This window comes from Theropithecus gelada, chromosome 16, assembly GCF_003255815.1.
Source record: "Theropithecus gelada isolate Dixy chromosome 16, Tgel_1.0, whole genome shotgun sequence".
Classification (NCBI taxonomy): Eukaryota; Metazoa; Chordata; class Mammalia; order Primates; family Cercopithecidae; genus Theropithecus; species Theropithecus gelada.
This window is the reverse complement of record NC_037684.1, coordinates 63,354,668-63,366,697: the sequence shown is the minus strand read 5'-3', so window position 1 is coordinate 63,366,697 and position 12,030 is coordinate 63,354,668. Positions and strand designations below refer to the sequence as shown.

Sequence of the window (12,030 nt, the reverse complement as noted above, 5' to 3'; positions counted from 1 at the left end):
TCTTCCCCTTCCTTCCTTCCTCCCTTCCTTCCCTCCCTCCTCCCTTCCCCTTCTCCTTCCTTCCTTCCTTCCCTCCCTTCTCCCTTCCCCTTCCCCTTCTCCTTCCCTCCTTCCTTCCTTCCTCCCTCCCTTCCTTCCCTCCCTCCTACCTTCCCCTTCCCCTTCCTTCCTTCCTTCCTCCCTCCCTTCCTTCCTTCCCTCCCTCCTCCCTTCCCCTTCCTCTTCTCCTTCCTTCCTTCCCCTTCCCCTTTTCTTTCCTTCCTTCCTTCCTTCCTTCCTTCCTTCCTTCCTTCCTTCCTTCCTTCCCTCCTTCCCTCCCTCCTCCCTTCCCCTTCCCCTTCTCCTTTTCCTTCCTTCCTTCCTTCCTTCCTTCCTTCCTTCCTTCCTTCCTTCCTTCCTTCCTTCCTTCCTTCTTCCCTCCCTCCCTCCCTCTTTCCCTCCCTCCCTTACTCCTTTCCTTCCTCTTTTCTTTTCTTTTTTCTTTCATTCCTTTTTTTTTTTTTTTTTCAGAAAGGGGCTTGCTGTTGCCCAGACTGGAATGCTGTGGTGTGGTCATGGTTCACTGCAGCCTTGAACTCCTGGCCTCAAGTGATCCTCCCAACTCCAGCTTCCCAAAGTGTTGGGATTACAGGTGTGAGCTGCCACACCTGGCCTGGATACAGTTTCAAGAGAAATTCTCACCTAGGTCCACAGGGGAACAGGATGAGGATATCAGTCATCATGTTAATTGTGAGAGTTAGTTGTTGGCAACAACCTGGGTTCATTATTAGGGGAAATAAACTGTGATAGATACACACCATTGAATACCGTGCAGCAGTGCATAGCAACAAACCAGATATACAAATAGCAATGTAACAATACATTGTAACAAATAGCAATACAAATAGCTCTTAAAAATTTATTGTTGAGTGAGAAAGATCAGAAACAAATGAGATATATGAAAGTTCCATTAATGTAAATACAGAACAGATAGACATGCAAACTCCATCACGTATTTTATAAGGGTACCTACACATTTAGTAATACGTATTGTTTCAGCTATCTACTGATGCATAATAAACCACCCCAAAACTCCAGTGGCTTAAACCAAACTGGTTTTTCTTAAGATTCTCTGGGTCAGACATTTAGGCAGGGCTAGGCTGGGCGGTCCACGGGGTATTGGCTGGAGTGAAACACTTGGTTACAATCAGCTGGTGACTGGGCTGCGCTGGAAACTCCCAGAAGGCTTTGCTCACGTCTGGGGCCTCAGTGCTCCTCTGTGTGGCCTCTTTCTCTCTCCATATGCTGTCTTATCCCCCAGGACTCTCTCTGGCAGGATGGCTGGACTTCCTCACAGCATGGTGGCTGACTTCCAAGATTGAAAACTGAAGCTACCAGGTTTCTTGAGGTCTAGGCCCAGAACCGGCAGAGTGTCATTTCTAGTGCTTTCTGTTGGTCAAGACAAGTCACACGGCCAGCCCAGACTCAAGGGGAGGGGAAACAGACTCTACCCCTGGATGGGTGGTGTGACTTGCACCTGTGGTGAGGGGAGAAATTGATGGGCACCATCTTTGGGGACCGTCACACAGGACACTCAGCCTTCTGGCTGCCTATAGAGAGCAGAGAGTATAGAACTGGTGAGGGGAAATAGGATGGGGGCTAGGGAAGAACGAAACCGGACAAAGGTTTAGCTCAGACCTCTGAGGAAGACCTACTGTCATGAAGTAAGGAATATGACCAATCTAACCTTTGTGTCTGAGGTACGAAGAAACCCCAAATCAAAATCAACCAAATAAGTCCGGGCACAGTGGCTCACGCCTATAATCCCAACACTTTGGGAGTCCGAGATGGGTGGATCACCTGAAGTCAGGAGTTCAAGACCAGCCTGGCCAACATGGTGAAAATACAAAAAATTAGCTGGGCATGGTGGTGCATGCTTGTAATCCCAGCTACTCAGGGGGCTGAAGCAGGAGAATCAGTTGATCCTGGGAGGTGGAGGTTGCAGTGACCTGAGATCACACCATTGTATTCCAGCCTGGGTGACAAGAGTGAAACTCTGTCTCAAGAAAAAAAAAAAAAAAAATCAACCAAATAAAATGGGATTCCATAACCCAAAACAGAAAACCCCTCCAACAACAAAGTAAGAAGACCATATGGAAACTTTAGAAATAGTCCAAGTACATGTTAACTTCTAAGTTAAAATGATTTTCAAATAGGGAGAAAGAGAAGGACACAGAGGACGAGTCTGGCTTTCTCTGTCCCTTCCCTCCCGTAGTGCCGTGAGTGGGGGTGTAAGTGACAAGCCCTGAAATGCGGAATCAGTTCAGTCAAGAGGGGCGGCCAATGAGAATGGCCCCATCTCTGGTTGACAGGTGGCAAAGCTTGACATGTAGTAGACAATCCATTGGTTAAGCTCTTACCTGTATCTCAAGACTAAATCCACGTACCCCTCAAGATGGGGGCTTCACAGCACTGTTGTTCAAACTTTGAGTTGTGACCCATTAATGAATTGGAAAACTCAACAGAAGGCAAGTAGTAAGGTACACGTTGCCATATCAAACTTTAGTGTCAACCGTGCATTTCCAAATGCATTATTTTATTCACTCATTCAGTAGATACTTGTTAAGCAGCTGCTAGCTATGTGGCAGGCACTGGGGATCCAGGATAAAGTAACACACACAAATGTGCATGTGTGTGTGGGTGCTTGTGTGTGTACGTTCTGGATCGTAGCATGAAACTCGTCTCTCACTGTGGGTTGCAGTCGAAGGGCTGCCACTGCCTGGTGGCTGGGTGGGAATGTCAGGGTACTGGGGTGTGGCTACTTCCTATGTGGGTCAGAAAGTTCCAAGAACAGAAAGGGCCTCTATTTGAATTCCTTTTCGGCACCTGGGGACACATGGGCAGCTTCATAAGAGAAACCCTGCCTGTAGCCAGCAGCCCAAGTTTGGTGAGGGTCAGAATATCATGCACAAAAACTGTGTTTTCTTTCCCGAGCTATCGTTAGCACAAGTGCAGACAGTTAGTGAATCACGCTCCTTGGTTCATGGAAGCCAGTCTTCCTTGTAGGACCATGAAACTCTTCTTGTTTTTTCTTTTCTTTTCTTCTTTTTTTTCTTTTTTTTTTTGAGGTGGAGTTTCTCTCTTGTTGCCCAGGCTGAAGTGCAGTGGCGTGATCTCGGCTCACTGCAACCTCCACCTCCCAGGTTCAATCGATTCTCCTGCCTCAGCTTCCTGAGTAGCTGGGATTACAGGCACCCGCCATCACGCCCAGCTAATTTTTGTATTTTAGTAGAGACAGGGGTTTCACCATGTTGGCCAGGCTGGTCTCAAACTCCTGACCTCAGGTGATCTGCCCATCTCGGCCTCCCAAAATGCTGGGATTACAGGTGTGAGCCACCGTGCCCGGCCAGAGCTTTTGTTATATGTTATTTTCCCCTCTTTACTCCATTTTGCTCTCCCAGTTTCTCTACTCACCTGGGCCTCCACCTAGAGCAAGTTGCCTCATCTCTCCGAGGCTCCGCTTCCTCCCTGTGCAATGGGAATAGCAGAAGTCCTGCCTCGTAGCAGGTGTTGTGCTGTGATAAATGAGGAAACACCTTGGAGAATTTAGGGCAGTGGCTGGGCCTGAGGACAGTGTCTGTGTTGCCTGGGCCGGGGCGGGGTCTGGGCCGGGGCGGGGTTCTCTGAGGTTGGATTCCTCCCGAAAGGAGAGCTGTTTTTCTGCAAAGCCCCTTCCTCCTCCTGCTGCAGTTTCTGGATTTGAGGGACTTTACTCCCCAGGAGAGTGAAGCAAGTAGGGCCAGAGCTGAGAGTCCGGGGGCCGAGCCCACAGGAAGCTGGGGTCTGTGGCTCAGCCGCCGGATTGGGCAAGAGTAGAGAACCGGTCCCTCTGATCCTGGTCAGGGATATTTGGAGACACCCACAGTTCTGGGAAATTCAGAGGCAGGAAGTGAAAGGGGGAGGAAGAGAGAGAAACGGTAAACTGCACCCCAGCCGCTCCAGGCCTGGCACCCCTTCCAAATGGTGCAATGAATGGGGTGAGTGGCATGTGGAGTTGAGGGCAGCCCAAGGGATGCCCCGTCTCTGGGAATAAGAACAGAGATGGCCCCGTCCCCTGCCCCCACCCCACAAATGAATTACAGCTGTTTCCTCTTCTGTTTACTGTCCAAAGTCCCAGGCCAGGAGGTGCCAGGTTAGAACTTGGACACTCAGACCCTCTGGTGTAGGCCTTGCCTGGACCAGCTCCTCCTCCACTTGCCTCTCCTCTATGAGCTCCACCTGCCCCAGTTCTCCTGGCTTTAACCCCTCCTTGGCCAAGGCCGAGATTGCCTGCGGGAGCTGGGTGTCCGCGCTCCACACCTCTCACAGGTGACTGAGGCTGGGGAGGCAACTGGGACGAGGATGTTTGGGAACAAGGAGGCCTTGGTTCAGGGACGGGGAGGACCCCGTGGGAAACTGTGGGGTGGTCTGGTCCATGAGCGTGGAGAGGGGTCTCCTGGCCAGGTCAAGGCCCAAGAGGTCTCCTGAGAAGGGACAGGACCCAGCGGGATTTCAAACCTCAGTCCAAACCCCCTGCCAACCTCAGATCCAACGCAGGCCACCACCCCGACCCCCTCTGACCCTGCGTTCCACCCCGTAGTCAGCCTCCACGTGAATCTGCCCCTCTGCCCCCGCCCCAGCCCTCAGAGCAACCTCAGCCCAGCCCAGCTCCAGCTCCAGTCCGGGCCCTATCATGGCCAAGGACTTTCAAGATATCCATCAGCTGAGCTCGGAGGAAAATGACCATCCCTTCCACCGAGGTGAGGGGCCAGGGCCTCGCGGGCTGAATCTCAGGAGAGGAAATCCATCTTTGAAAGGCAAGTGTGCAGTGTCTGTGGCTTCGCTCCCCTCCGTCTCAGCTCGCGATCGCTTTGTCTCTTTGAGGTCTCTGCCGCACCCACTCTGTGAACAGGGACTGAGGAGGGCCGGGCATCCCCGCTTGTCCCCTCACCTCACCTTCCTGTCTACCCCAGGACCTCAGGAAAGGCATGTGCCCAGAGGTGTAGGGAGATCTGGACGATAACTTCCTGCCCTTCTCCCAACCCAAGAACACGTGTGCCCCGTGTGTACATGTGCATGTATGTGCATATGAGGAATGCAGATTCAGCTGGGACTCGTGTGTGTGTGTGACTGTTGTGTGTGTGAGTGTGTGCGCGTGAGAGCATGCATATGTTGTGTGATGTGAGCATGTGTATGTTGTGTATGTGAGCGTGTGTATGTTGTGTGTGTATGTTGTGTATGTTGTGCGTGCATGTTGTGTGTATGTTGTGTGAGTGCATGTATGTTGTGTGTGTGTTGTGTGTGTGTGTTGTGTGTGTATGTTGTGTGAGTGTATGTGTATGTTGTGCATATGAGTGTGTGCATGTTTGTGTGTGTGTGAGTGTATGTGTGCATGTGTATGTAGAGGTGGGGTGAGCCGGGGTGGGTGGGGGACATGAGCACAGAGAGATCCTGGAAGATTCCTGCTCCCCCTATCTCCCAAGACCCTTCCCTGGATCCTTCTCTAATAAATCTTGACTGAAGGATCCAAGTTTCTTGGAAATTTGTTTTTTAGAGACAGGAGTGTAGTGGCAGGATCATAGCTCATTGCAACCTCGAACTCCTAGGCTCAAGCCATCCTCCCACCTCAGCCTCCCACGTAGTTAGGGCTTATAGGTGTACACCGCTGTGCCCGGCAAATTAAAAAATTTTTTTGAGAGATGGGGTCTTGCTATGTTGCCCAGGCTGGTGGGAAAAGATTTTAAGGCGAGAGAGATCTGAGCAATTCTAGGCAGCAGGGCAAGAGCCAGGGATGGAGGAGTGTCAGGTGTGTGGGTGCTGGTGGTGGAGCCGGGTTCCATGGAGGCAGGGGGGCAGGGGCTTGGAGCTTAGGAAGAGGATTGGTTAGTTGGGCTGGGAGGAGGGACTCCTCCTTCCTGAGGCTGGCCAGCCGAGGGAGGGCTGGTGCTGGGCAGGGCAGGGCATGGCACAGGAGGGACAGGTGGGCCCTCCGGGGAGCACTCAGGAACACCCGTAGCGTCTCCTCTTCCTGTAGTAGGCTGGCTGGACTTCTCAACAGGCGGTGGCCCCACAGGCAGAGGCCCTGTCTGCCTCACTCTCCTCTGCAACTCCAGTGCCCACACAGCGCACGGCACATAGTGAACACTCAGAAAGAATATTGAATGCTGCTGAATCTTCTGAGGGTGAGATAATTTAGAGTTTGAGCAGGAGGCTTGGAGAGAGGCCAGGATTTCTGAAATTAATGGGAGAGCGAGCTCACTTGAATGGACTGAGGGACACCAGTGAGGGGCCATCTGAAGGGATGCAGCCAAGTCACTGCGTTTCTCTCCAGGCGCCTGGGTGGTGGGGGCTGGGGCAGTGTCATCATGTGAGCTGACACTGATCAGTGGCTCGCCAGGGCGCATCTTCCACTCCTCCCAGCACTTGATTTTTTTCTGTTACCCCTTTTTCTTTTAAAGACTTCAATTATGCATGTAGGAATGGTCCCGCAGCTCACCCATGCTCTATTTTTTTATTATTTTTTTCTCCCAGTGTTTCATTTTATAGAGTTATAGATGTTCTTCAAGTTAACTAAATTTTCCCCTTCCCCTTCCCTTTCTCCTTCCCTTCCCGCTGCCCCTCTCCTCCCCCTGCCCCTTCTCCCCTCTTCTCCCCTCCCCTCCTCTCCTCTCCTTTGCTTTTTCTTCCTTCCCTCCCTTCTCTCTCTCTCTCTCTCTCTCTCTCTCTCATCTCACTCTGTTGCCCAGGCTAGAGTGCAGCTGCTCGATCACAACTCACTGTGGCCTCGACTCCTGGGCTCAAACGATCCTTGCACTTCAGCCTCCCATGTAGCATGTGGGTTTCATGTGCCACCACACCTGGCTAATTGAAAAATTTTTTTTGTAGAGACGGTTTTGCCACATAAAGGGGTTTTGCCATGCTGCCCAGACTAGTCTTGAACTCCTGGGCTCAAGTGATCCCCCCGCCTCGACCTTCCAAAGTGCTGGGATTACAGATGTGATCCACAGTGCCTGGCCCTAAATTTTTCTTACGCATTTCTCATCTTCCATTATTTCCGTCCAGTGTGTTTTTTCTTTTCTTTTCTTTTCTTTTTTTTTTTTGAGATGGAATCTCGTTCTGTCACCAGGCTGGAGTGCAGTGGCGCGATCTCGGCTCACTGCAAGCTCCGCCTCCCGGGTTCATGCCATTCTTCTGCCTCAGCCTCCCAAGTAGCTGGGACTACAGGCACCCACCACCGCGCCCGGCTAATTTTTTGTATTTTTAGTAGAGACAGGGTTTCACCGTGTTAGCCAGGATGGTCTCGATCTCCTGACCTTGTGATTTGCCTGCCTTGGCCTCCCAAAGTGCTGGGATTCCAGGCGTGAGCCACCGCGCCCGGCCAGTGTGTGTTTTCATTTCAGACATTGTAGTTTTCATCTCTAGAAATTCACCTGGGGACTTTTAAATATCCTCCACAATTCTACTTAATTTTTTGAACATAATGGGGTATGGCTATAATATCTGTTTTACCATCCTTGTCTGCTAATTCTAGCATCCGTGTCAGTTCTGGATCTCTTTTGAAATTTACGAACATCCTCCTTATGCCTTGGGTTTTCCGGTTTCATTGTATGCCTTGAAATCTTTTATTGACTATCCAACATTGTCAATTTCACCTTGTTGGGTGCTGGATATTTGTGTATTCCTCTAAATGTTCTTGGGCTTTGTTCTGGGATGCGGTTAAGTAACTTAGAGTTAGTTTGATCGTCTGAACTCTTGTTTTGGTCTCCTCAGACTCTCAGCTCCGTCTCCTCAACATGGGGAGTCTCTTGGGCCCTGCCTGAATTCCCTTTCCTGGCCTGTAACCTGCAGACTCTCTCCAAGCCATAACCTGGGGTGATCAGAGGGCTCATCTCGTTCGCCTCTTATCCCTCAGGGATCTTTACTCCTCCTTGCCTGATGTCCAGAGTCTCGAAAGCTGTCATGTTCTATAGTTGTCTGTTTTTGTTTTGATTGTCTCTGGGGAGAGAAGAAATCTTCCCATCTCGGGCAGACCCTGTCTGTTAAGTTCAGACTTGCCTAGGAGGCACGTTACGTATTTTAATTCATCTAATTATCCGAGCAATCCAGTTGGGTAGCTAGGACTGTGATCTCCACTTTACACATGAGACAGTGGAAGCACGGAGAAACTGAATGCTCATGCGTGATCTCAGAGCTACCTGGAGGCACAGCTGGGCTGCCTGTGGACAGTCTGGTTTCAGGGTGGATATACAGACACGTTGCTGGGCTGACCCAGCGTTACCCAGGGAGTTGGTAAGTCTGACTGGGAAGCAGGACAGGACCCTCTGAGTGGAGGGTGCTGAAGACAACAGTCAGGGACTCATCCGTGGAGGGTCAGCTTGGTGGGGAACACCGTGGTCCCGGGGCGCTTCTGGATGGAGAGGAATGCGAAGGCCTCGGAGGAAGTGATGGGGGCGGTGAGAGGGCGGGTGGGGCTGTGCTCAGAGCGGGAGTGGGCAGTGGAGGTGTCAGAGGCCTCCCTGGGTCGAATGGGGTCCTGAGAGTGGCTGCAGTCAGGGGAAGGTAGAAGTCATTGGTGTGCAAAAGATGAAGAGTTATGGAGAGTCACTTACAGGGGCAGTGTCTGACTCAGGACAGTGGCAGGAAGTGACCTGGGGAGGAAGATCTGGGCCCCTGACTGAGCCTCCCCAGGCTGTGGTCGTGCTGGGTGGGGGATGATAAGAATGAGAAGACAGGGAAGTCCACAGAGTCAGGGTCCAAGGCCAAGAAGGTGTTCTGTTTGCAGGTGGATGCTGCAAAGACGGGAGCTCAGGGCTGGGACAACTGGCGCTGCTCTGGGCCTGGAAGCAGCAGAGGGGGAGCCCAGCTCTGTGTGCAGGAAGACGTGGGTGTGTGAGTGTACGTGATGGGTGTGTCGGGAGGTGTGTGTTGGTGTGTGTATGTGTGTGGGAGGGCGTATGAATGTGTGCATTAGCATGTGCGTGCACATGTGAGAGTGGGTACAGCAGAGCATGGTCGTGAGTGTGTGCAAATGTGTGTTTTTGAGTGAAGTGAGCAATGTGTGAGAGTGTGTGAGTGTGTGTGAGTTTGTGAGGGCATGTGAATGTGTGTGTCAGTGCTGTCAGGGTGCAGATGGATCAAGGGGCAGGAGAGGTACCTGTGAGATGACCTCAGGCTGAGGGGAGCAAATTTAGTGTGGAATGAGCTTTCTAGGGGAGTGAGGGCAGAGGGCGCTGGGGAGGAGGCCTTGTGTGGTGGGGGATGAGGACAACAGGTGGGACCTGGAGGGTTGTGCTTGGAGAGTGGGCTATGGTGGAATGACCCAGACTTAAGGATCTCAATGGAATTTTGGAAGGGGAAGGATTGTTCCAGTATGGATTTTAGGAAGAACACAGGGCCCAGCTGCTGGAGTCTCCAATCTGAGGGGACAGGGGCCTTAGAAGAGCTGAGATTAAGGTCCGAGATGATCTGGAGGCCTCTGCCACTGGCTGGATGGGAGGAAAACCATTCACAGGTCCCCCGTCTCAGGATGTGTGCCTAGGCAGGGCCGGGTCTGTCCCCCAGCCCCCTCTGTGTCTCCTGGTCCCCTAGCTCCAGGATCTGGGCTTTGCACACAGCTGATGTGAATATCCTGAGTCGTGTGCATGGGTGTGTGTGCACCAGGGTAGCTGCGTGTGTATATTTGTACATGGTAATATGGGTGTGAATGTGTAATGCTCAAATGCTGGAGTCAAAGCCTGCGATGACTCCCCCACGGCCCCAACCAATCCCTCCATCCAGGTTATGCCTCCTCAGGCTTCAGCACCCTGCCTTTACCCTCCGGCTCCTATGCCCCTCTCCCACAGGGCCACCTCCTGCCCAGACCCTGGCACAGCGTCTCTGCTCCATGGTCCGCTTCAGTCTGCTTGCCCTGAGCTTCAACATCCTGCTGCTCGTGGCCATCTGTGTGATCGGGTCCCAAAGTGAGGGTCACAGGGGCCAGCAGGGATGGGCAAGGGGTGGGGAAAGAGACACGGGCAGTGGCGGGCAGTGACGGGGTGACGGGAGGGGAAGGGATGGAGGAGGGACGGAGCACAAGCTGGGGCAAATGCGGGGCCATTGAGGGGCCGGTCACACAGACGGTGATGGGGACACAGCCCCTCCACCTCATCCTGTCCCCACTGCCTCCTGACAAGGTGCACAGCTGCAAGCAGAGCTGCGGAGCCTGAAGGAAACTTTCAGCAACTTCTCCTCGAGCACGCTGATGGAGGTCCATGCTCTCGGCACCCACGGTGAGGCGCTGGACGGCTGGGCTCTCGTTTATCCGCACAGGTTTGCTGGGCTCAATGCTGAGTCTGCAACAGGGCTGTGTGGGGTGCTTGTGGGGGTGCAGGCTGGGCAAGGCGTCCAGGAGCCCTGGGGGATATATAGGAGGGAGGCAGGTGGGGACGGAGGAGGCTCGTGCCAGGTGGAGAGGTTGGATCTGCGACACCCGGAGGCGAGGAAGTCACCATGTCTTGGGCCTGTGAGCAAATTGAGTGTGGCAGGAGCCCATCAGAGCGGGAGGCCGATAAGGGTGGCCAGAGAGGTGGGGAGGGGCCGGGCCACGCAGGCGAGCCGTGCTGACAGAGCGAGGCTTTATTTTGAGAAAACGGGACCCATTGGAGGGATTGAAGCAGGAGAGTGGCCTGAGCCACTGTGGCAGTGCAGGGAGCCTGGGTGGGGTCAAGGAGGCCAGCAGGTGGACGCCTGCAACGCCCAGGACAAGGCACTGGCCCCCTGGTGCCCCAGCAGCATGAAGACGGAGGGAGGCTCAGTGGGGAAACAGCTGGCTTTCCGCTTTCAGGAGGCAGCGTGGGTGACAAGATCACATCCCTAGGAGACAAGTTGGAGAAACAGCAGCAGGACCTAAAAGCAGGTCAGAGAGCCTCCGGGGTGTGGGGGCATGTGCGTGCATGTGTACGTGTGTGGCGTGTGTGTAGTGTGCACATATGTGTGTGTGCGTGTGTGCGCCTGCAAGCGTGTGTATCTGTGTCTCTCTCTGTATGTGTGGTGTGGTATGTCATGGATCTGTGTGTGGTGTGTACTGTGGTGTATATGTGTGTGTTGTGTGTGTACGTGTGTGGTGGTGTGTGTGATGGGTCTGTGTGTGGTGTGTAGTGTGGTGTATATGTGTGTGTGTTGTGTGTATGTGTGTGGTGTGTGTGATGGGTCTGTGTGTGGTATGGTGTATGTATGTGTATGCATGTGATGTGTGGTTGTCTCTTGGTGTGTTTGTGTGTGTGATGGATCTGTGTGTGGTGTGGTGTATGTGTGTATTTGTGTGTGTCTGTATATGTGTGTGTGATGGGTCTGTGTGTTGTATCTAGTGTGTGTGTGGTGTGTCTCTATGTGGGGGTGTGTGCATATGTATGTGTGGTGGGTGTATGTGTTGGTATGATGTGTCTGTGTGCCTGTGGTGTCGTGTGGTGTGTGGTGTGGTATATATGTGTATGTATGTATGTGGTCTGGGTGGTATGTCTGTGTGTGTGTGTGTGTGTGATGGGTCTGTGTGTGTGGTCTATGTGTGGTATACGTGTCTGTGGTATGTGGGTGTGTTTGTGTGTGGTATGGTGTGTGGTGTGGTCTATGTGTCTGGTGTGTGTGTGTGTATGTGGTCTGTGTGGTATACATGTCTGGTGTATGTGTGTGTGGTATGGTGTGTGGTATGGTGTGTGTGTGATGTGTTTACTGTGGTCTATGTGTTGTGTGTGTGTTGTGTGTGGTGTGGTCTATGCGTGGTGTACATATCTGTGGCGTGTGTGTGGTATGGTGTGTGGTGTGGTCTATGTGTCTGTGGTATGTGTGTGGTGTGTGTGGTGTGGTCTATGCGTGGTGTACATGTCTGTGGCGTGTGTTTGTGTGGTATGGTGTGTGGTGTGGTCTATGTGTCTGTGGTATGTGTGTGGTGTGTGTGGTGTGGTCTATGTGTGGCATACATCTGTGGTGTATGTGTGGTATGGTGTGTGGTGTGGTCTATGTGTCTGTGGTATGTGT

The 12,030-nt window shown here is 52.5% G+C and overlaps 1 protein-coding gene across 1 annotated transcript in view; it reads left to right on the top strand.

Moving 5' to 3' along the window:
- The first annotated feature begins 3,959 nt into the window (after window positions 1–3,959).
- Window positions 3,960–12,030, top strand: part of LOC112610177 (asialoglycoprotein receptor 2-like) — a 15,238-nt gene continuing 7,167 nt past the window's right edge. The window contains exons 1-6 of the mRNA XM_025363504.1: window positions 3,960–4,016; window positions 4,151–4,347; window positions 4,565–4,778; window positions 9,861–9,992; window positions 10,191–10,286; window positions 10,841–10,929. Of these exons, the coding sequence (XP_025219289.1) occupies window positions 4,712–4,778; window positions 9,861–9,992; window positions 10,191–10,286; window positions 10,841–10,929 (384 nt within the window). The 5' untranslated portion in view covers window positions 3,960–4,016; window positions 4,151–4,347; window positions 4,565–4,711. The remainder of the gene's footprint in view (window positions 4,017–4,150; window positions 4,348–4,564; window positions 4,779–9,860; window positions 9,993–10,190; window positions 10,287–10,840; window positions 10,930–12,030) is intronic.